This window comes from Danio rerio, chromosome 8 (assembly GCF_049306965.1).
Source record: "Danio rerio strain Tuebingen ecotype United States chromosome 8, GRCz12tu, whole genome shotgun sequence".
Lineage (NCBI taxonomy): Eukaryota > Metazoa > Chordata > Actinopteri > Cypriniformes > Danionidae > Danio > Danio rerio.
The window spans coordinates 1,028,183-1,053,566 of record NC_133183.1 but is presented as its reverse complement, the minus strand read 5'-3'; the positions used below and the strand labels follow the sequence as shown (position 1 = coordinate 1,053,566).

The following is a 25,384-nucleotide window of genomic DNA, read 5'->3' as shown; positions in this document are numbered from 1 at the left end:
CCCGCCTTGTAGACGGAAGCCGGAAGTGTACGCTGAGGAATGTAGGTGTTGGAAAGTGGAAGAGAATCGCCGTGCTGGAGTTTAAAAGTGTTTTATTTCCCCTCAGATATCTGCGCTCAGGATGATTAACATCTGCGGCAGAATGTGATCGTCGAAGGAGAGTCACCATGCTGATTAAATACATGAGAGTAAGTGTTTTTTCGTGTTTCCTCACTGTTTTCATCCCAAATATGTAGAGAAACAGAAACAAACACGGAAAACTCGTCATTTTCTGACTGTCACACGACTCAGGGCGTCTTTGGCGGCAGATTAACGTTCATGACGTGTGTTTGTATTATTAAATCTTTTATAACATCTGTGTTTTAGATGTTTTTGCCTGTATAACGGAAGTCTGATCCTCTGTTCTCTTATCTGAATATTATTTATTGAGTTAAAGTTGGTTTCATATTCGCACATTTGTTCAGCGACAACTTGTGACATGCTCCCCATGTTGTTTACCATGATATTTTAAATGTTCAGTGTCAAATCTCATGTACATATGACTTCAAAACAAAATCAGCACTATATATTTAAGTGTGGACAATGTTGTAGCCTAGTCATTGGCTGCTTATATGGTTTCACTATGTAGAATTTGCAAAGGATATTTCCTTGAAATTATAATGAACGTCCGAGCGTGTGCATTTAATATCAACTTTACCTCAGTAATACATGTTTGATCCTTAAATTGTCTATCGCCATTTTAAAATGTATATCGTCAATTTTACTCACGTTTCCAGAATCTGGACACTAAAATCTTCTTGAGTAACAATATAGCTTCTATATCCATTGTCTTTATTTTTTATATTAAGAGTCATTTGATGACATCAAATTAAACATTAACAGACTGTATTTGTGACCATGGACTCCAAAACTGGCGAGGCAGTGGTGCAGTAGGTAGTGCTGTCGCCTCACAGCAAGAAGGTCGCTGGTTCGAACCTCGGCTCAGTTGGTGTTTCTGTGTGGAGTTTGCATGTTCTCCCTGTGTTGGCATGAGTTTCCTCCGGGTGCTCCGGTTTCCCCCACAGTCCAAAGACATGCGGTACAGGTGAATTGGGTAGGCTGAACTCCACGTAAAAAGCTACTGATCAGCCCGCGATTCAGGAAACATCTGAAAAACAAATCGCTTATAAATCAACATCCAGCCTGCTGTAGAGCTGAACAGTGCAGTGGCTTAACTTTATATCCACAGAACAGAAAGATCTCCAGAGATCCCTTCTCAAGCTGTACAGAAATCTGTGTTTCTGAAAATAATAAAGTCACTGATTTGTTTGAGTTATTTAGCCTGACTTGTTTACTTCTGCAAAATATTAAACATGTTACGTACATATTGTGTGTATTGATTTCTCTTCTGCTTTTAATACCATGAAGCCACATTTGTTGGTTGAGAAACTAATTTCTCTTTTTAACTTGGATTTGAATATTTGTGGATGGATGCTGGATATTTGAGTAGGACGTCAGCAGTGTGTCCGAGTCAGTGCTGCTCTTTCTGACTTCCAGTATTGTTCCACTGGGTCCCCTCAAGGTTGTTTCCTCTCACCTCTTCTGTTCATATATCATGTATTCTTTCATCAACTGATGATTGTGGGAGTATGTACGGGAATTGTTCACATTATTTATTATTTTTTTATTTTTTTATTTGTTCATTGTAAGTGGTGTTGTTTATAGTAACTGAAAATATACTATTTGGAAAAAGTCAAATTTGCTTCACTGTTCTATTATTTTGTAACATTTGTAACATACCGTATACCGCGAAACCGTCAAACCGTGGTATTGTTTTAGACGATTATCATACCGTAAAAAATTCATACCGTTACAACCCTAATGTGTACATGTAACTTCGCCTGTGTTAAGGCACCTTACTGCAATTTTATTTTCCCTAAACGGGATAATAAAGTCGTGTGCGAGTCCGATATATATAAAAAGGTGTTGTTTTTTTACCTTGACATTTAAAATGGACATGTTTTAGAGCAGTAATCATGATACAGTGATATTTTAATCCAAGGTTATCAGAATGTTATACCCGCCCATGCCTACATTTGCAGTAGACGCTTGTGTTAAATATGCTTGTTCTGTGTGTGTATGTGAACTCACGAGTGTGTAATGTTCTGTGTGTTCAGCAGCGCAGTGTCGGCCGGGCGAAGGTGGCCCATGCAGTGGTGGTGATCTTCATGGAGTTTTTCGCCTGGGGTCTCCTGACCACCCCGATGCTCACCGTGAGTCACTGATCAAAACACACTATTCTTATTTCTGATCTGATTCTGGGGTTTGATCTTCATACAGTTAAAATTATTCACCCTCCTGTGAGTTTATTCTTTTTCAAATGTTTCCCAAATGATGTTGAACAGATTCAGGAATTGTTCAGAATTTCCTCTGATATTTTGTTCTTCTGGAGAAAGTCTTATTTGTTTTATTTCGGCTAGAATAAAAGCAGTTTTTAGTTGTTTTAAAGCCATTTTAAGGTCAATATTATTCGCCCCTTCAGCAATATTAGTGTTGGATTGTCTCCAGAACAAACCACTGTTATACAATGACTTGCCTAATTACCCTAACTTTACCCTAATTACCCTAGTGAAGCCTTTACATGTCACTTTAAGCTGAACACTAGTGTCTTGAAGAATATCTAGTCTAATATTATGTGCTGGCATCATTAAGGGTATCACGATCCTCCAAATCCTCGATTCGATTACATTTTCGATTCTGAAGGCACGATTCGATTAGATTTTCGATTATGAATAATTAATTAATGACCAATTAATTATTTGTAGACTACCGTTTAAACTACCTGACCTGCATGGTCTTTGTTTTACCCATAAACAAATCATACAGTAAATGAATAAAGGCAAGATACACACATAATTACCACCTGTCAATCACTTTTTCTGCGGGACTCGTGAATAGGCAGTGATCTGTGTCGTTATAATGGCGTCGGTAAAAAAGACGCACAACCAACAGGAACCAGCCAACAGTATCTGAGGTGTTCGCTAAAATGACCAAGTACAAGTGAGTGAAAGATTGAAGCAGTCCTCTGACTGCCTGGACCTGCTGTCTCAAGCTCATATGGCTGTGTGTGCGTCTGTGTCTGTGTGGTCACGTGATGTGCATTTTCAGAGGTAGAGAGGAAGGAGGGCTGCTCAGAAATGCTACACGCCACTGTGGATGTCAAATCGTTGTCGTTCTAAAATGCCATTTAAAAACAAAGACAGTGTAAACAGGGCCTGAGTGTGTACTTTTCACGAGCAGATTTGCAACGGGGGCGGGCGGAGGATCGCGATGCCGGTGTTGTCTACGTAATACGTACATAGCAGAGCTTGCAAAACTGTGTTTTTTTTTGTCGACAACACGAACGTTGTCAACATAACTCACTGGAAATCCAAAATGCTTAAACACCGGCGACTTCATTGAAAGAGGAGAGGGTTTAAGCTCTGTCGACGGGTCTCCTGCTTCTGCAGTTTAACAAGCACTTCAACAAGCCTGTTTTTTTCCCGCTTGGCAAGCCAAGCTGACGTGACGTGGGGGCGTGGCAGCATCGACGATTCTATTTTTTGATTCGATAATCGAAATTGAGCATAAATCGTGACACCCCAAGTCATCATGGTGAATAGGAAAGACATCAGTTATTAAAAACAAGTTATTACGATTAGAGATGTGTTGAAAAATTAATCTTCTCTCCGTTAAACAGAAATTGAGGAAACAATATTCAGCAGGTTATATAATTCTGACCTCAACTGTACTTCACTTAAACAATCTAGGATGATTTGCTGGATGTTTTAATCCTGATAACTGATCTCTGGCTTAGTTTGTGAATCAGATAAATGTCTGGAACTGATCTGAGATCGCTGCGTGCACGTTTTTGTTGTGAAGGACAGATCTGTTAATCCTGGAAATCATGATCAGCGATGCAGCGTAATGACATCATTTGATTAATATTCAAGTAATCAAGTGAGAAAAAAAATAAATAAAATTCAAAGTAAACATTTTGTTAAATATGATGCGCAATAACTTTCCACATGTGTTGTGGGCTGCATATTTACGATTTCAGAGTGTTTAGCAATTGATTTAGTTTTGCTTTTAGAGTGGGTTTTCTTTATGTTAGTATTCAAGTTCCTTAATCTTGTGGCGTAAGGCGAAACTGGGTGTTCAGTTTAATATTGCATCAAAAAATTATTTTGATATTGAAAAAGTGTCTGCAGTTTTCATTTATTTATTTATTTATTTATTTGACATGGACATCACAATTGCACTGCACAACCTGGTGCATTTGTTTAAGAGCTTTAGCAAACCTGCTAATTCTCAACATCTGTCCACAGGAGGCTTGAAAAAATTGACAAAATGGAAATATAATAAAAACATATACACAACATTATAATTCTTTACATAAAACTACTGAAGGCAAAAGCAAAGGGGGCATGATCCAACAAAACTAACAGTCGACTATTTGTGCAAACACTGCGGTTTTGTTTTTAACTACTTTTTAAGAACACTACTAAAATATTTAGATCAGGGGTTCTCAACTGGTTTGGCCCTGGGACCCACATTTTTACATGGTCATCAAGCTGCGACCCAAATTTTTAGGAACTACAATAAAATTTTAGGAATTATAATTAATTTGTATTTATTTGTTAACATACACAAGTAGTGACCGATAAATCATAAGAAAATCACAAAGACGTCATTCATTCATTCATCTTCTGCCGCTTTTCCGGGGCCGGGTCGCGGGGACAAACTGGAGGTGGCGCAGTAGTTAGTGCTGTCGCCTCACAGCAAGAAGGTCGCTGGTTCGAACCTCGGCTCAGTTTACGGTTTTGTGTGGAGTTTGCATGTTCTCCCCATGTTGATGTGGGTTTCTTTTAGTTTGCTTTGGTTTCCCCCACAGTCCACAGACATGCGGTACAGGTGAATTGGGTAGGCTAAATTGTCCGTAGTGTGAGTGAGTGAATGTGTGTGTGTGGATGTTTCCCAGAGATGGGTTGTGGCTGGAAGGGTATCCGCTGTGTAAAAACTTGCTGGATAAGTTGGTGGTTCATTCCGTTGTGGCGACTTACAAATAAACTATATTTTATTGCTGTTATCTAACAAAATGTATTAAATTATATAAATATTACAACAACAATTACAAAAATTACAAACAACAAATACTGTAAACAGTGATTAGGGTAAGGAAAAGTTTAGTTTCCATGAACCAAACTGAACTGTTAATTAAGCATGTCGTCTGGTTTCTAAATGTCGTGTAATTCAGAGGGTTTCATGCTCTCTACATTTAACACACTGAGGCTTTAAGTCTTTTTTTTGTCGTCAATATATTTAAATCTACACTTTACATATTTGAGGTCGCACTTGCACTTCCACATATTTGTTGCTATAATTAAATGAAATGTCACTTGTCAAACGGTAGGGTTGTCGCGCACGCATTTCAAAATAAAAGTCCGGTATAAGCAAAATAAGTTATTTTAAACTTTTGTTGTTTTTTTGACCACACACTCCGCGACCCACTGAAAATGTTCACATGACCCACTTTTGGGTCGCGACCCACCAGTTGAGAAACACTAATTTAGATGTCTTTCTGTTTTTAGGCTAACAGGTTTGAATCTTTGGGCAAATACCAACACTGAGACGGTTTTTGTGCCTTTATTTCGGAGTGTAGATTACAGAACAGTTTGATTTATTTGTTTTTAATTTATTTTTTAACTTCTTATTTTCTTTCTTTTTTTAAATATATTATGCTAATAAATACAGAATTATAACGAAGTCTGTAGATTTGTACAGATTGGTTTTGAGAGTACTGTAACTAAAATTAAAACGTGAAAAACTGTTTACATTTTTATTCAAAGTTTACAATGCAAGTTTGCACAGTGTTAGCGTACAAAAGCTCTAAAAACAGTCGCAGAATATTCAAACAATGTTTTAGCATGTCCAGAATAACATGACAATGTTAATGTTAAACGCAAGTTAATTAATGATTAACTCTTCAAGCGTTGGATGCTATGAACACTGCAAATACAATCTGAATATACTGTACTTAAAGCACTTAAAGTTAAATAATAAATAATAATTCCTTGTATTTTTCTGTGTTCATTATCACCCTTTATTGAATTATTATTGATTTAGTCCGCTGTGCCCTCATGCTTGATGATGCACCTTCCCACAATGCACTGCATATGCAAATTTCAAACAAAGTGATCAGGATATCATTCTGTTTCAGATGCAAAGTGTATATCTCTAGAAGGGAATCAACATTTGTGAAGCGGCTTTTGGAAGGATAATTATTGTGAAAAGCACTATATTAGTAAACGTGAGTTGAATTAAAAGAGTCTCTAATGGATGTTCTCGGTGTGTTTTTGATTCTGCAGGTCCTGCATGACACGTTTCCCCAGCACACGTTCCTCATGAACGGCCTCATTCAGGGTGTAAAGGTGCGTCTCTTCATCTGCATGTCACTGGTCAGATATTAACCCTGCACTGCAACACGTGCTCTCCTCGCTTAAAGTCATGTTACCAGTCCAAATGTCTTAAAAATGTCATCAAGAATAGGCCAGCACAAGATATCTTTTCAGCATCAATATCCCAATGTGCAATAGTCACATTACAAGATCTGCAATGTTAAGTCTGGGTTATAATTGAGGAGCTACAGAGCACATGCAATTTGTAGAGTCACTGCTAAGTTAACCATTACAGTGAAAGTTTATAAAATACATGTTTTAAGCCCCGCATTTCAAGAGTTTAAGACAGGGCTATTCAATATTCAATTAGTTTGTCATGGGGGCCGGTTCATGAAAAGCATCCCAATTGAAGGGCCGGAGAGGTATGACTTGCTGTATGAGTGATGACACAACACCATATAAGAGCCCATATGCTGTATATTTTTGCTTCTTAAGACACCCATGTTGGCTTTTTCTACATTAAAATGTCAATATATTATATTTTGAAACTACATTATATCAGTAAAGCAGTTGATTGCTGAAGTAGGCTTCTTCTACATTCAGACACATTCATATGTTGTATTATGAACTGCATTACAATTAGTGATGCAACAGTTCTAGAGTTTGGTTGTACGATTATATAGTCTGAAGAATAATCATGGTTTCACTGTTATCACATCTACTGTAAATTCAAGTTTATATTTGGGAAGTAGCTATTTAGATTAACTGTTGTCATCTGCATTCATGCATACATAATCATTTTAATAATAACTCGTGTAACAGATCTTTTGTATACATTGCACTGGAAGGCACACACAACTCTCACCGTGGGATGTTTTCTACTGCGTGCGACGAGAAAGACGCAAGTGCATCGCTCCGCTGGCGCCCGCATATTGTCATATATTCTTACATTAGAAATAACAAACTTGCAAGCAGAAAAGACGTGATGTGGGAACGGCCGCTGCTATAGTTAATCCTGTGTGCGTGCGTATTAGCCTCGGTGTACTTCAAACTTTAAACTGGCGCACAGGCGACTTGGCATTTTGCAGCAGTTTCGTTTCGTTCTGTTTAACAGAAATGCTGCTTAGAGAAGACTTTAGGATTAATGAACTGTGACGAATTAAAGCGCAGTTAATAGTGGAATCGGCTAATCGTTGCATCCCTATTAACGATATCAGTGCATTGTACTAATCGCCTTTTCTACAGACATGTTTTCGGCTGCCCGCACCACTCGCTTATGATGACTCTGTGCAGCCTTTAACTGCAGCTCGTGCTGTTATTGAACAGACGCACGTCACTTCATAACCATAGCGGCCGTTTGTCGACTGAACTAAATTTAATTTTTGATGTCTTGGTCACACTGTTTGGAGGGCCGGAATAAAGTAACTCGGGGGCCGGATTCGGCCCGGGGATCGCCAATTAGCCCTGGTTTAAGACATTTGGGCACAAAAAAATAGAGGTGGAGGTGTAACGAAGATTATGTTTGTTTGTATACTTTATCATCCCTCAAGGGGAAATTTTCTGTGAACTCACAATGCACTTCAGCCAGTTCTGACACAATAACAATTCAAAATAAGCAAACATGCAAAAGAATTACATACAGAAAAAAAACCTCACACATTATCGATCAGTGTTCAATAGTCTGATTGACACTGGAATAAAAGAGTTCTTTAGTCTGTTCCGCTTCCAGCTGAAGGATCTGGATCTTCTACCAGAAGGTAAAAGATCCTAAAATGGGAAGAGTACATGAGATGGATTGTTTAAAATTATTTTCGCTTCATTCTGAGTGCATTGCTCGTAGAGTGTTTGAATACTAGTAAGAGTTTCAGATTCTATTAGTCTCGTAGCAGTTCTGATAATAATAAAAAATTTTGATTTCAGATTTACAGAAAGATTGCCATAACGTAGATAGGGCTGGGCGAGTTTTTTTATTTTTATTTTTTTTCAATATATATATATTTTTTTAAATTTTCGATTAATTCGAATTTACGTTTTGACGACAATTTAATTCTATATTAAATCGAGAAATGGCGATTTTTAAAAAAAATATATTTGATACATTATAGTGGCACCAATGTGCTTTGGTTCACTCTCTGTATGAAGCAGGTCGCACACCAGAAGCGCCTCTTGGCGACACGCCGCGCAGCACCACGCATCGCCTTGGATTTTAGAATTCTAAACAGGTTTCTATACACACCGGCGCCTCCCAGCCACCATTCACAAAGTAGTTCATATTTCAGCCGCGCCACAGAGCGCCATCTGATTAGTTTCATGTTAAATATCATGCAAATGTGCGCGTCTGGTGCGTGATACCTTAAACTGTCATGTGCGCGCCGTGTTGCGCCGCTTCTGGTGTACGACCTGCTTGTTAAAGCATGAAGTCATGTAGGATTTTACTCATTGCATTAGTCTGAGTCAGGGGCGCAACTACACATTTACTGAGGGGTATGCGGGTTCAAATTTTGTGTGATCCCTCTTATTTTATATTAATTAATTAATAATAAATGAAGACAAATTTTCAGATTAATCTTATAACTTTTGACATTATGTATGATTTGACAGTTTATTTTGATAAAAATAAAAACAAATCTAAACAGTTACATCTACATGACCACTTTCGGCTGTGGGACTGCATGTTATTGTGTTAAATGATTTTGAATTAAACAATAACAATATTATATTCGTTTAAAATGCAAAATAATGTTTTTTAACAAAACATATTTATTTATTTTTATTATTTGAAACTTTTAATAAGGATAATTTTAAAAATAGTTTTGGCACAACGGCGCCCCCCCCCATGTGTGGCGCCCCTATGCGCCGCATATACTGCATACCCCCTTGTTGTCACGTCTGGATTGTCAAGACATATTCCCTCATCAAGTCGATAAACTCGATCTTAACATGTATGAAGGATGTAAAAACCTGCCATGTGAAAAACCGCGCCGATCTTAGTTTGAACCGTGTTGATATTTTGGTTTGAACACGAGCAGAGGTGAGCAGCTGACAGCTGTAGCAGTGAAAATGAAAGTAGCCGCCCCCATGACGTCATTTAGCGGACCTAGTTGAAAACCAGACAGATCAGGCAGCATAATAGAGAGTGGAGCAAAGCGCATCAAATGATCGGTATTTAAAAAGGGGGAAAAAGAAAAATAGATTAAATATCTTATTTTATATTAGACACACATCTGGTGCTTGTATTTGCTCCTGCTATACGTCCACAACTTCACACATTGGGTTAAATTAGGCTTTACAGTTTCCATGTTCAGTCCTTTTCTTCCACTGTATCTTTTTAAGAAAAAGGCAGCAGCTTTACAACCTGACATTCAATCAGAAGACAAAGTCAAAGCCGAGCTGACAGCCAATCTTTCCTAGACTCAGCAAAACTTGCAAAAAATCCCTCTGTATTCCTGCAAGTGCAATATTTACACAAATATTTCTTATTGAAATCTTCAGCAACGATATTTGTTTTACATTTCTTTACACCTTGACCGATTTTTGTATGACATGGCCATTAAAAACACAATGTTCCTTAACCAGATGGGTTTTCAAGTTACTTATAAAGAGAATGCTACTTCAGTCATGTTGTTGTAATGCTTTAAGTTGACAAGTTACACAATAAAAAAAAAAATCAAAATCATGAAGCGGTCAAACTTTATAAAAAATATCTAGATTATTTTATTTTTTTTGGCAAATCGCCCAGCCCTACATGTAGATGGACTATACCTGATAACACTCTCAAATACAGCCTGAAAAAATAAGTACATGATTTTCTTATCAACACCATAGAACCATAACTTTCGTAGAAAATACAGTCTTTGGTGAAGCTTTTCACAGATCCAGTTTACGTGAATGTCCCATGATAGAGATAAATTCCCAAATACTTGTATGACTGTACCTGAGTGATTTCGTGATTATGTACAAACACTGGTAAAAGCTCGACAACACACTTGGGATCAAAGATTATTTCCTTTTATTTTACATTCTTCTTTTATTTAATGTTTACAATGCAAATCCAATTAGATGCACTTATTTAGTAGACAAAGCAAATCTATTATATCTCTCATATAATAGATCTGCTAAAAACCAGAAAATATTACTCTACAAACTGCATTGTACATAAATCAGATGAACATTTTCATATTAGTCAATAATAGTACTGAAATTAATCTAAAAACTGTATAAATATAGATGTACACACAAGTAAATAGTGTACATAGACTCAGTGATGGGCTAAAAATCTGCAGATTTCTGCGCACACAGATTCCATATGCGCCTACTTATGAACTCTTCACAAGACTGTTATGACCCATTTTAACGCTCATCAGCATCATAAATCCTTCAAAGTTTTTAATATTTAGATTTTTTTTAACAAGTGAACATTAATATGTATTCATGTCTGTCTTTTCATCAAATTACAGAAAAGGAATTCCCGCTTGTGTGAGGTGTGTGTAATGCAGTGTGTATGGGTTGCAGGACAGTAACTCTGACATGATTCTCTCCTCTGGCTGCCGTTATCAGTCTCACACTATTGTTTTCTCTTTCTAAAAGTCTTGAAAACACCATCATGGAGTTTTTCTGTTAGTATTTCAGCAAAATGGATTGTAAATCAATGATTTGTTGTCCTCTTCCATTCTCCGAGTTTACACACTAAATGTTATATCAGGGAACAAGACATTAATTTTTACCTTTCTATAAAACATTTGGACTAGAAACCACTTACTGTCGTGTCTGCTGTGTGTATCAGTGGACCGGTGGCAGTGTTGTGTTGCTGCTGCAGTGGTGTGTGTGTGTGTGTGTGTTGAGACTCAGATGTGCATGTGTTTGCAGGGTTTGCTGTCCTTCATGAGCGCTCCTCTCGTCGGTGCCTTGTCTGATGTTTGGGGCAGAAAGAGCTTCCTGCTGCTCACAGTGTTTTTCACCTGCGCCCCCATCCCACTAATGAGGATCAGCCCGTGGTACGACCCGCCTGCGTGTGTGTCTGTGTGTGTAATTAGTAAGTGCATGTGTGCGTGCATGCTAGTGTGCCTGCAAGTCCATGCAAGAGTGTGTTTTGAAGTACATGCATGGAAGTATGTGCATGCAAGAGTTGGCATGGAAAGGCGTGCGCATGGAATTGCTTGTGTGCATTCATTAGTGTGTGTGTGTGTGTGTATGTGTGTGAATGTGCACACGATACTTTTTTATTTAATTATTTATTTATTTTTATCTATCTTTTTTATTGTGGTATTATTTTATTATTATTGTTATACTGTGTTTTTTTTAGAAAGTATAAAAACAATAATTAAAGCAATGTAAACCTGGGGAACGTCCCCACAATTCCCAAAAAAAAAAAATATATATATATATATATCTGTATCTTTGGCTGATAAACCATTGATAAATCACTTATTTCTCTTCCTCTTGATTCATTATAACTTTTGGCAGTCTATAGTCGTGTGTGTGTGTGTGTGCGTGTGTGTGTGCGTGTGCGTGTGCGTGTGCGTGTGCGTGTGCGTGTGCGTGTGTGTGTGTGTGTATCACATGACTCTCAGCTGAGTGTTCAGTCGTTCTGCATGAGAGATGAAGCTCTCTATAATCCACTGGAGGTCGGCTCTGCTTCTCTGCTTTACTTTGCCTTTCAAGAAATAGAAAACAATTCCTAAACCTCAAATTACATTAAGAATATGCTCCTGTTTCCACATTATTGTCATAACTGAATATTTAATTAGAAAATTATAGATGTATATTATGTAGAAAACGTTTAGTATTCATTCATTCTCTTGTCGGCTTAGTCCCTTTATTAATCCGGGGTCGCCACAGCGGAATGAACCGACAACTTATCCAGCAAGTTTTTACGCAGCGGATGCCCTTCCAGCCGCAACCCATCTCTGGGAAACATCCATACACACATTCAAACACACTCATACACTACGGACAATTTAGCCTACCCAATTCACCTGTACCGCATGTGTTTGGACTGTGGGGGAAACTGGAGCACCCGGAGGAAACCAATCATTTAGTGTTATTGCACCCAAACTCTGGAACGCTCTACCACGCTCAATCCGCTCTGCTAATAATATCTCTGAATTCAAATCCTTACTTAAGATTCACTTATTTTCTGAATTCTTTGCTTCTGATCTGCCAAACTGACCACTTAAACTGATCCACCTCCCCTCTGCTCTATGTCTCTTAGGTCTTGTTTGTGTAATTCCAGTTTGCTATATTTGACTTCATGTATGTTTGTTTATCTTTTTGTCACATTCCTTGTAAAGTGTCCTTGTGGTCTGGAAAGGCGCTATATAAATAAAAATTATTATTATTATTATTATAACCCAATTTTGAGAATAGATTAACAGCCATATTTTTTTTTCGCGCAATAAGAGTCTTGTGTTAACGTATCACGTTAACGCAGATGAGATATTTTTATATATATATATATTTATTTATTTGAGTCCTAATCAGGAGGTAACGTGCGATTCCACTAGAATCTAAAATCACATGATCGGGTCCATTTTCTGTGCATGTGATCAGACACATTTAAATAAGGAACATTATAGTTAAAGTAATTTTTTAAAAGTTGAGAAGAGGGTAAAGTTTTTAAAATTAGTGATGGTTTTTAAGATTTTAAAGAAAACGGTTCCAAAATATTTTCTTAATTATTATGTTTTAGTCAGCGAGGTGCACAGTCATTCTACGAGAGCACGCAGCAGGGATATTTACCCATATAGATTCAAGACTGAATCAGGTAGAAATTCTTTTTTGTGTACGAGCTCTGCTCTGCTTGTAATATTTTGCCCACCAATTTAAAGAGATTCAAATTGAGAGTGTTTTTAGAAGGGAAATTAAAAAATGGTTGTTTTACAGTTGAAGTTTTTTGTTGTGCCGAGTTGCTGAGCTGTTGCTCGTCCATTTTTTTAAGAATATCGAGGACCACAATGGCAATAAGCCTGTGGCTTTTTTGCTTATTTTATCCTCGTCAGTTTTTAAAATATGTATGATTTATTCTAACTGGACTTGTTTATACATTTTTGGTAAAATTGTCAAAATAAAATCAATCAATCAATCTAGACATCCCTCCTTTATAACCTAGTAAGTAAAGTAAAGGTACTTGTTTGGATAAACTTCAGGATGTTTCTGTTGTTGAAGTATTTTTTCTTTGGTTAACGCAACATGTATAAATGCATAAGTGACGTGTGTGTGTGTGTGTGTGTGTGTGTGTGTGTGTGTGTGTGTGTGTGTGTGTGTGTGTGTGTGTGTGTGTGTGTGTGTGTGTGTGTGTTTCAGGTGGTTTTTCGCACTGATGTCAGTCTCTGGACTCTTCTCTGTGACGTTTTCTGTGATATTTGCGTATGTGGCTGATATTACAGAAGAGCATGAAAGAAGCACAGCGTATGGACTGGTGAGACCCACGCTTACACTACACCTTGACCACTTCTATAGAGTTATGAGTTGATGATTTTAGACATAATGACTGTACCTGGCCAATAAACAGACGTGCGTTTTTATGTTTAATTTTAAATGTTATTACAATTTATGACTATATACGTTATAGAATATCTTTATTAATTCATATTGTCTGCATTAAATTACTTATTGAATTTGAGTTAAGTGTTGCATAATAACCAGATTTTTGATAAGGTTAGTTTTGTATGACAATATGCAGACTATTGCTTAAGAAACAATTAAATAAGATGTTTATACCCATGTATGTTATCAGATATGTTTTTATGCATATAATGTTAAAATTGAGCATGTTAAGTAAAAAAAACTTGTCAAGTAATTAAATTACAAGAAGGTCGCTGGTTTGAGTCCCCGCTGGGTCGGTTGGCATTTCTGTGTGGAGTTTGCATGTTCTCCCTGTGTTGGCTTGGGTTACCTCCGGGTGCTCCGGTTTCCCCCACAGTCCAAACACATGCGCTATAGGGGAATTGATGAACTAAATTGGCCGTAGTGTACGAGTGTGTGTGTGTATGGATGTTTCCCAGTACTGGGTTACAGCTGGAATGGTATCCGCTATGTAAAACGTGTGCTGAATGATGAATTAGGGACTAAGCCGGAGGAAAATGAATGAATTCAAGTGCTTATTGAATTCTTACGTTACATTTCAGACAAAGTAACTTGCACGTTTTACAGTCCAGACTGATTCCAGCAATGACTAATATTATATTACTGAATGTGTTTTGTATGTTGTCAGGTGTCTGCGACGTTTGCGGCGAGTCTGGTGACGAGTCCAGCGATCGGAGCGTTTCTGTCCATCCACTATGGAGACAGTCTGGTGGTTCTCTTGGCCACCATCATCGCAGTGCTGGATATTCTGTTCGTCCTGCTGGTGGTTCCCGAATCTCTGCCCGATAAAATGAGACTCTCATCATGGGGTTTTCCCATCTCCTGGGAGCAGGCTGATCCCTTCGCTGTGAGTTTCAGCTAGTTGATGAACTAAATTGGCCTGAGTGTTTGAGTGAGTGTGTAAATGTGTATATGGGTGTTTCCCAGTGCTGGGTTGCGGCTGGAAGGGTATCCGCTGCATGAAAAATATGCTGGAATAGTTGGCGGTTCATTCCACTGTGGCGATCCCTGATAAATAAAAGGACTAAGCTGAAGGAAAAAAAATGAAGGATTGAATAAATTATTCATATTAAAAATAACAACAACAAATAAACATATAAAAAGTAATTAATAAATAAAAATAAAATGTAGTAATTGTATTAATTATTAACACAAATCAAAAGTAAATAATTAAAAACATTTAGTAATTTGATAAAATAATAATAAAACAATAAGAATTAAGAGCCCTTATATTCTAATATAAAATATGTCTCACACAATGTTATTAAAAGGATAGTACACCAACAAATATACAGAGACAGTGTGGTGCTGTGTGTCTGTGTGTTTATACAGACAGCTTGTTATAGTCTTCCCCCTAAAATATAACACTGTATATGGAAAGCATCGTCAATGCACTGAGATATCGAATTGAACCGAATCGAAGGCATGATAATCACAACCGAACCGTGAGACCAGTATAGGTTCGCACCTCTAATAAATAGACAGATAGAACCCTAAAAGGACGTTCAAGATGAAAAGCAACCAGAACTATGAATAAACTCATCTGTTTGTAAAGGCTATATACAAATAAAAAGTTAACATTAATTTTTTTTTGCACTTTTTTTATTTAAAAAAAAGGTTATAAGAGCCTGGATGTCATTATAGACTTTTGCCGACATTTGTAGGTACAGACATCTATTGTGTGCGTTCTTGGCAGTTGTTTCCCGTCTTTTTAATATTGTCCATATCGATATCGGAATTATATTGCATCGACCAAAATAACGAAATAGGTCATGATATACATTTTTGCCATATCGTCCGGCCCTAAATGTTAATTACATTGTAGTTTAATTAATTAGTTTAGAAAAGCTTAATTGCTGAATTAAAGTGAATGTTGTCACCTTGCATCCCTCACAGGATGAGCTCCTTGTGGGAACAGACAGAAACCAAGATGGCAGAGCCTTACATTTCTGCGATTTGCAGTATTCTCGTTCTTTTGATTGCATGGAAGAAACGGGATTATAGACTCTGTGGACACTGATAAGACAAAAAGTACTAAAGTAGTTGTCATAACAAATAAAAAAAGATCAAATGTGTGTGTTTCAGTCTCTGAGGAAGGTGGGGAAAGACTCCACAGTGCTGCTGATCTGTGTCACAGTGTTGCTGTCGTATCTCCCAGAGGCCGGACAGTACTCCAGCTTTTTCCTCTATCTAGGACAGGTGAGGGTTTTTAATGAGTGTGTGTATATGATGTACACAATACATCTATTTAGCCCTTTTATTTTCTTCTTCCAAATGATGTGTAACAGATTCAGGAATTGTTCACAGTATTTCCTCTAATATTTGTTCTTCTGGAGAAAGTCTTATTTGTTTTATTTCAGCTAAAATAAAAGCAGTTTTTAATTGTTTTAAAGCCATTTTAAGGTCAATATTATTAACCCCTTCAGCAATATTAGTGTTGGATTGTCTACAAAACAAATAACTGTGTTATAGGTTGTTTTCAGTCATGTGGTTCTGATGACGTGCGAAATTCAGATGAAGGGCAGGAAGTATAAAACTGAATGAGGGACATAGAGGAAAGTCTGTATTTAATTGATTTATACCATATTTCAAAGGAGATTTAAATAGAAAATAACCACATATGCTAGGCGTGATTCTTATATCATGAAGAGGAGTGAGTTTTCTACACAGCTAAAATATATTTGCCTGTCATCAATGCGGCAGATACTGTATAAGCCATCACGTTACATAAAAATACTACAGTAAATACTCTAGTGTTTGGAAGCGTATTATAGATAATTACATGAATTAAACTGCCGTAGTAATTATGTTGTTGCTGTGGTACAACATAACTATAGTAATAAACTTTATTCAATAAAGGGACTAAGCTGAATAAAAAGAATGAATGAGTTATGAAGTTTCAAGCTTTAATGAAGAGTCATTACATTTATTTATATAATAATATGAAGACTATACCGTGTTATTTTAGACGTGATTGAATTTTTTTGACACTGTTAGAATATGTTTATATAGTCCACTGTGCTTTATAAATAAATTAGTTTTGGTTTTGATTTGATATTCAATGAACTTTGATTCTGTTTTTTGTTGCTGTTGTTTTTCTGTTTATTACTGCCAAAGCTGCTTAAATCAGTCTGTATTGAAGGACGTTGTAGAGAAACAAAGCTCTTGTTTTCATTTTTACATAAGTTTATTTTGTCTGCACCATTGGCAGATTATTTTGCTGATTTTAAAGAAAAATCTCACTTCAACTTTGACTCGTTATTTCTTAAAACAAAACTATATTTCTTTAATTGTCTAAAAATGCTTCTTGATTTAAGGATTTTTAAATATTTGGACTAAAAACAAGACAAAATCTTGTGATTTCCTTATTTTTTTCAGTGCTGCTGATGCTCTGTCTGACTCGCACATTATAATCTGTTCTTCTGCTTCAGGTCATTAATTTCTCATCAGCAGCGATTGCAGGCTTTATTGCGATGGTGGGAATCCTGTCTATCGGAGCGCAGGTACAGGCCTTCAGCTTCAGTTCGATCATTTATTAATATCAATGTAAGTTAATGTTAACATAAGCTGTTTTTCTGTATTTAATGATGGGTTGTTTTTGCAGACTCTTCTTTTAAGCGTTCTGATGAAGAAGATTGGTAATAAAAGCACAGTTCTGCTGGGTTTGGGCTTTCAGCTGTTCCAGCTGGCCTGGTACGGCTTCGGCTCTGAGCCATGGTGAGGACAAATCATCACATTTTATATTATTCAGCATTTTTGCAATCATATTAATGCATTTGTGCCATGTTTAATGACCAGATACATGTTCTTACATGTATTTGAAAATTGGAATAATCTATATAGATATTTGTCAATATTTGCAGAAAAGGGGGAAAAAACAAAACAAAAATCGATATGTGCATGAATCAGTTGGGCTGTCATGTGACAATATTGATGCGGCACTATTACAACTTTAAAGCGAAGCTTTCTAAATAATGAACACCATAAAGAAACTCACGCAGAGGGGTCAGCTAGAGTAGGGGTTCTCAAGCTGTGGGTCACGACCTAGTGGGTCGCACAGTGAACAAAGGTGGGTCCCGCAACGTCACATAGCTACAGCTATATTTACATCGTGGTGAATCAAAACCAGTACAATAGACGGCAATAACTCAAAAACCTCTTACCCTAAAAAGATCTAAAGTGTGTTTCCTAAAAAAAGACAAAGCTGGTTATGTTTCACAGCTGTCTTTTTCTTTTTTTTTTCCTCGACATTATGAGCACTGCTCCGTTTGAGCCCTCGCAATCTGTGTTCAGCTGGTAGAGCTCGCGCTGAGCGCTGCTGTCAGTAAGTGACCGTCGGGAAAGTGCTTATTTTTTTCGTTTTTTTTTTTTTACATTTTTTGCTCTGTCCTGCGTGTTTTATTTTAAACACTACTAATTTTCTCTTAAATGAGCACAAACAGTTACTAAAGTAGTCGAATGCTTCATTATAGATCTGTTCATTCTTACATGAACACCTCTGATATCAAGCAAAACACAATGAGAGATTCATTTCCTGCTCTTCACTAAATAACTATAGTAACTTTAATCAATATGCAAATACAATCAAAGTGAAATAGATTTTATAGCTTTATTTAATTTCTGGATAGGCCATTGATTTTATTAATCTAAACCTTTTATTTTATAGTTAATATTTTCTAATGTTTGCTATGTATTCTATCATTTGAAGCTATTTGTTGTCCCATATTTTTTACATCCCAACGTTGACAGATTGCAAATCAATAAATAGATATAGTGCTATCTGTTAGGTTTAACGTCAGCTAATGTTATGGAAGGGCATAGATGTTATGGAAAATAGTAATAGTAATGTAACTACCCCCATCATTCCTTCCTCAAGCAAATGTGTGAATATTACATCTATTCAGCATTAATGTTAATTGCATTGGCATATTTATCTGACGTTTTCCCAGCTTGTAGTAGTCGATTAAAAAGCTGCTTAGTTTCTTATGACTACACCAGCAGTGGAATTTACTGCGATGTGACGGGGCTTGATCATAATCCAGGGGCTTGATCAAAGGTTGATCATATTCTCTTCTGAAAACAGAAGAGTTTTTTTTCAACAACAAAAAAATGAGTTACAGCCAGCATCCCACAAAAAACACTTCAAGCCTCATTTTGTGCATATCAAATCCCAAAATCCAAAAAGCCGCGCACCATATATTTTTGACTGCTTTGAATGGATATTTTTTTTACCCATTTTTCAATATTATGGTGGGTCTTGAGATTGAATTACTTGCCTAGGTGGGTTGCAGGAATAAAAAAGTTTGGAAATCCCCGAGCTAGAGCAGTGGTTCTCAAACTTTTAAGTCAGTGACCCCCAATGTAAGATCATCAAGAACTCATGACCCCCTATTACCAAAGCATATACAAGCAACAAAAATAACTTATTTTAAGCTGTTCACAATATTTAAACTATATTTACTATACATTACAGGGCTCGAAATTAACATTTTTGCTTGGTAGCACAGATGTTCCTAACTTAAAAAAAATGTTGGCGCACCCACCAAGTTTTATAAACCTATTTATTGTCTTTGAAATTCATCACTAATCAAAACTAACAAGCAAAAAAAAAAATATATATATATATATTTATATATACATACAATATATAATATAATATAATATAATATAACATAATTGAGTGACCAAAAGATACACGGAGCGCTCACCGGCCCTGCACACACTGCTTGACATGAATGAATCTGTTAACGATAACAGTTCTCAGGGGTGCTGTCTGATATTGTACATATAGCTGCCACTTGCACGGCTGACAGCATCTGGCGATTAAATGAAGGATTAAACAGAACCTCTCGTGCTTAAATGTGTAGATTTGGCAAACAGTTCCTGAAAATTCCATCCCACAGACCTTTAAAGTGAATGCTTTATTTTCATGGCAGACTTGAAGCCAATGGAAGTCTTTTATCCACTCTTGGAAAAGTGTAGATGGTGGATTAACATTCAGCACATGATCAGTCACGTTAATCAGATGTGCCATTATTTGTAGATTTTGGTGGCTTCTAATACAAAATCTGTCTGTGTTGTTTTCATATTCTCATCTTCATCGCGTTACATTTTCACGGTTGTAGCTCAGCTCTCCCTGTCGTCTGAATGCAGAAGGCGTTGACTGAGTGATTGACAGCTGATTTTAACCAATCCATTCACGTTCAGTTTTAGAGCTGTGGGCCAATAAGTAGAGCACGAAGGCGGGCAAGCGTTGCGGACTTTGTTTACTGCATTCTGCCTCAATGTGTCAATACTTGATGAATTTAGTCAAAGTAGACTGTTCTGATGACCAACTGTCCACAGTTTCCTCAACATTTTTAGATTTGCGAATTAAAAATTTATTAATCTCTGCAGTTACGGTTTTCATATCCAGATGCATGCTGTATTGATAACTAGCGAGTGATTCGCTGCACAGTTATGATGTTCCATTCACCTTTCAAAACAATACTAACTTTAGTAACATCTTTAAACAAATCGAAAAATATTAGCTACTGAAAAACATATATTATAATCACTGAAATATACACAATTTTTAAATCACTCTCGCGACCCCCTGAAATTATTCTGCGACCCCCAGTTTGAGAACCACAGAGCTAGAGTATTAAGATCTGCAGCTTGAAAGGGTTATTTAGTTTGTTCTGGGTTTATATTAAGTGCAGTGTTTTGTGTTTGTAGGATGATGTGGGCCGCCGGAGCCGTCGCTGCCCTGTCCAGCATTACATTCCCTGCAATCAGTGCCCTGGTGTCCCGCTGTACCGACCGTGACCAGCAGGGTAACAGAATAAAGCAGCACACTGTTACCACATACACACTGAGCTAGAGACGGCTGAACATCTTTATCTCTACACTTTTTCCATTCGTTTACACTGATATGCCTTTGTGTTCTGTGAAAACTGAGCTTTATCAAGATGCTGTCCACATCCACATTGTGATTTATCATTTTAAGGATTTATTTTTTTATAATAATTAGTGGTGAGCAAAGATTACTCATACCCAAAGGTCACATCTAAAAATCAAAGTTTGTTTTGACATAAGATATGTGTGTGTATTATTTTATTAAGTATCTGTGGTACACACACATATAAAGAATATTTCAATTTATGTAGAATTTGTATCATATATATATATATCTCCAGTATAGCAGTGTTTTGACTGTGTTTGTGTTTTAGGAGCCGTTCAGGGGATCATCACTGGGATTCGGGGTCTGTGTAATGGACTCGGCCCCTTTCTCTTTGGATTCATATTCTTCCTCTTTAACGTGGAGCTGAATGACATAAGTACCGTTCAGTCGAATTCCGCGGTCACACCCGACACTAAACAGGTCAGATAATTATTACACTCATTTAATCCACTGAGACATTCATTGATTTTTAAAGGTAACTTATAAACTTTCAACAGACCAGGTTGTTCATTAATAATAAATGACTTAAAGGGGAGAATTCTTGTAGTTCATGATTTTTAGTGCTTGAAATAACACCTTAAAAAGTAAATCTTAACACAAAATAACATTTTCTGTATCATCATATATTTTTCCAAATAAAAAAAAAAATACAATAGTAATTTATAGTAATACTGTAGTGTTTCTGAACCAAACTATATTATATTATATTATTCTGTTGTGGTGATTCCACGGTTGCTATGGTAACACAACAACTATAGTAATTGATCTGTTGTAGTGATTCCACTGTTGCTATGGTAACACAACAACTATAGTAATTGATCTGTTGTGGTGATTCCACAGTTGCTATGGTAACATGACAACTATAGTAACTGATCTATTGTGGTGATTCCACTGTTGCTATGGTAACACAACAACTATAGTAATTGATCTGTTGGGGTGATTCCACAGTTGCTAAGGTAACACAACAACTGTAGTAATTGATCTGTTATTGTGATACTACAGTTGCTATGGTAACAACAACTATAGTAATTGATCTGTTGTGGTGATTCCACAGTTGCTAAGGTAACACAACAGCTTTAGTAATTGATCAGTTGTTGTGATCCTACAGTTGCTATGGTAACATGACAACTGTTGATCTGTTGTTATTCCACAGTTGCTATGGCTTTAATAATTGATTTGTTGTGGTGATTCTACAGTTGCTATGGTAACACGATAACTACAGTAATTGATCTGTTGTGGTCATTCCACTGTTGCTATGGTAACACAACAGCAATAGTTACTAAACAAATGACCCGATACTGTAGTTTTCTCTAATTGCAGTAAACACTATAGTATAACATGGTACAGTTTCACTATGCTGGAGCGTTCATTAACAGTGTGTAATGTGTTGAGTGTACTGATTTGTGTGTTGCAGAAGTCTGTCGTTCCGGGTCCGCCGTTTGTGTTCGGTGCGTGTACGGTTGTGTTGGCGCTGCTGGTGGCCGTGTTCATCCCTTCACAACCCGCTCCACTCGTGAAGACCTGCAGCAGCAGCAGCACGTGCGTAGTGACGGAGCCCATGAGCAGCATCCTGGCTGGCGGGTCACTTCCTGCCAGCGACGAGGACATCGAACCACTTCTGCAGGACAGCAGCTTATAGACACGCTGAGGAGGAGGAGGAGGGTTCGAGTCTAAAATACTGCTTTTACTGAATGTCTGTCGATTTTGGTGACACTTTACTGTACGGTCTTGTTAACATTAGTTAAAGGGCTCGTTCACACAGAAATGAAGATTTACTCAAACTGAAGTGCTTCTATATTGCAGAATAGGCTTTTTTTTTTACTTCGTTTTCTTAAGACTGAAGAAGATATTTTGAAAACCCCTTGACTCCCATAGTTTATATTTTGTATGAGTTAATGCTGGTTTGCGACATTAACCTTTCCAACATTCTTCAAAATATCTTCTTTTGTGTTCAACAGAGCTTTTCTTACTTTAGGTTTTTCACTTGTTTCTAGTTTAAATATTTAAACGTTCTCAAATGAAGAATCATTTCTGGACTAGCAGACTATGTTGTTTTGCCTTCAGAAATAATGAGTCAAAATGACGTGAGTTTCTCTTTAAAACACGCACAATAATCTGCTCTAGAGTAAGTAAAATGTACTTATTTCAATGCAAAAACAAGATTATTTTACTCAGAAACAAGCACAATATTCTGCCAGTGATGCGAGTAAAATAATCTTGTTTTTGCTTTGAAATAAGTTTATTTTACTCGATGCATTGGCAGATTATTTTAATTGCTTTAAGGAAAATCCTCTTAATTTTAACTTATTATTTCTGAACACAACTTTTTTGCTTGTATACTCTAAAAAATGCTTCTTGATTTAAGAAATGTTAGATATTTGAACTTGTAAGAAAGCATTGAAGCATTGAAAAGTAAGAAAGCATTTTTTGCATTGTAAAGCTTTGAGTTCTGTTGAACACAAAAAAGAAGATATTTTGAAGAATGTTGGAAATCAGCACCCATTGACTCCCATAGTATATTTTTTGTATGAGTTAATGCTTGTTCACAACATTAAACTTTCCAACATTCTATAAAACATCTTCTTTTGTGTTCAACAGAGCTCAAATCTTTTCTTACGTTGTGTTTTTGCTTTGTTTCTTCTATAAGTATCTGAGTTCTTATATCAGCAAGCATTTTCTGGACAAGCAGTCAATGTAGTTTTGGCTTCAGAAATGAGTCAAAATGAAGTGAGTTTTTTTTTATTAAAACAAGCACAATAATCTGCCAGTGATGTGAGTAAAATAAATGTTTTTGCTTTTGAAATAAGTTTATTTTACTCTATGCATTGGCAGATTATTTTAATTGTTTTTAGAAAAGACTCTTAACTTATTATTTCTGAAAACAAGACTATATTTTTTGTCTACTCTAGAAAATGTGTCTTGATTTAAGAAATGTTAGATATTTAAACTTGAAACAAGACAAAAAAAAAATCTTTTTATGCAGTGTAAAGCTTTAAGAGTTCTGTTGAACAATAACAAAAAAGAAGATACTTTGAAGAATGTTGGAAATCAGCACCCATTGACTCTCATACAAAAATATATGGTAGTCAATAGGTGCTGATTTCTAACATTCTTCAAGTTATCTTTTTTTGTGTTCAACAGAACTCATAAAGCTTTTCTTAAGTTGTGTTTTTGTCTTGTGTCTTGTTTAAATATCTAAGTTTTTAAATCCGGAAGCATTGTCTAGACCACTATGTTGTTTTGTTTTCAGAAATAATGAGTCAAAATGAAGTGAGTTTCTCCTTAAAACCAGCATTTTTATGCTTTATTATGTTTCTGAGACTGTTGGCAGATTATTTTATTGCCTAAAGGAAAAACTTTTAATTTTAACATCATTTCTGAAAACAAAACTATATATTTTTGCATGTCTACTCAAGAAAATGCTTTTTGATTTAAGTAATTTTAGATATTTGGACTAGAAACGAGACAAAAAAAAAACTCCAAGAAAGGCATTTTTATGCAGTGTAAAGCTTTGAGTTCTGTTAAAAAAAAAAAAAAGATATTTTGAAGAATGTTGGAAATCAGCACCAGTTGACTCTAATTCTTTAATCAAGAAACATTGTCTAGACAAGCAAAAAGTAGTCTTGTTTTCCAAAAAAAAAAAAGAGTCAAAATTAAGTGAGTTTTTCCTTAAAAAAAGCAAAATAATCTGATTATTTCAAAACAAAAACAAGATTATTTTATCACTCTATTGTCAGATTATTGATCTTGTTTAATCCAAAACTCACTTCTCATTTCTGAAAACAAAACTATATTATATAAAATGCTTCTTGATTTAAGAAATATATCATATTTGTATTAGAAACATTACAAAAACTCTGAGTAATAAACACATTTTTCAGTGTTTCCCTTCAAAACATGAACTAACAATGAGCACTGTGTGCTTTACAGTTGTAATTATTTCTCCCTTCATCATTGTTAGTTCATGTTAAACTAATGTCAGACTTTACCGTGAAGTGTCTTTATTTTTATCTTTGTTTTGTTCTTTAAAAGAGAATGTGCCTTCTTCATATTTTGGCATAGTTTATGTGCTGCCGTGTATCTGAATGTAAAGCTCACTCTGCAAATAATCCTTTTTTTACTTAGAGTTTTTTTCTTGTTTCTAGTCCAAAATAAATCAAGAAGCATTTTCTGGAGAAGTATATAATATAGACTTTTTAAAATTAAAGTAAGTAATAAAGTAATAAATTATTAAAGTAATAAAATTATATAATTATATTAATTATTGAAGTAATAAAATTAAGTACGTTTTACTTTTAAAACGAGCAAAATAAACGGACAATGAGATGTAAAATAATCTTGTTTTCACTTTAAAAGGAAAATGAATTATTTTACTTACCCCACTATATATATAATGTATGTATATGTATGTATGTATATATGTATTTTCGTTTTCATAGAT

At 36.0% G+C, this 25,384-nt stretch overlaps 1 protein-coding gene across 4 annotated transcripts; it reads left to right on the top strand.

The window, feature by feature from the left end:
- The first annotated feature begins 8 nt into the window (after positions 1 to 8).
- mfsd14bb (major facilitator superfamily domain containing 14Bb) lies at positions 9 to 25,170 on the top strand. Of its 4 annotated transcripts, none has more exons than XR_012384000.1 (13): positions 9 to 188; positions 2,157 to 2,252; positions 6,387 to 6,449; positions 11,283 to 11,410; positions 13,719 to 13,833; positions 14,629 to 14,847; positions 16,086 to 16,199; positions 17,432 to 17,503; positions 17,605 to 17,717; positions 20,718 to 20,815; positions 21,212 to 21,363; positions 22,358 to 22,840; positions 24,037 to 25,170. XR_012384000.1 is itself a non-coding variant. In XM_005172431.6 (12 exons), the coding sequence occupies exons 1-12, from the start codon at positions 168 to 170 to the stop codon at positions 22,580 to 22,582; spliced, it is 1,413 nt and encodes a 470-aa protein (XP_005172488.1). In that variant the 5' UTR covers positions 9 to 167; the 3' UTR covers positions 22,583 to 25,170. The 4 variants fall into 4 exon arrangements, 2 of the variants coding, with proteins under 2 accessions (XP_005172488.1, XP_003199082.1); XR_012384001.1 differs by having other exon boundaries at positions 2,160 to 2,252; positions 24,037 to 25,162; XM_005172431.6 differs by having other exon boundaries at positions 2,160 to 2,252; positions 22,358 to 25,170.
- Positions 25,171 to 25,384: the final 214 nt, after the last annotated feature.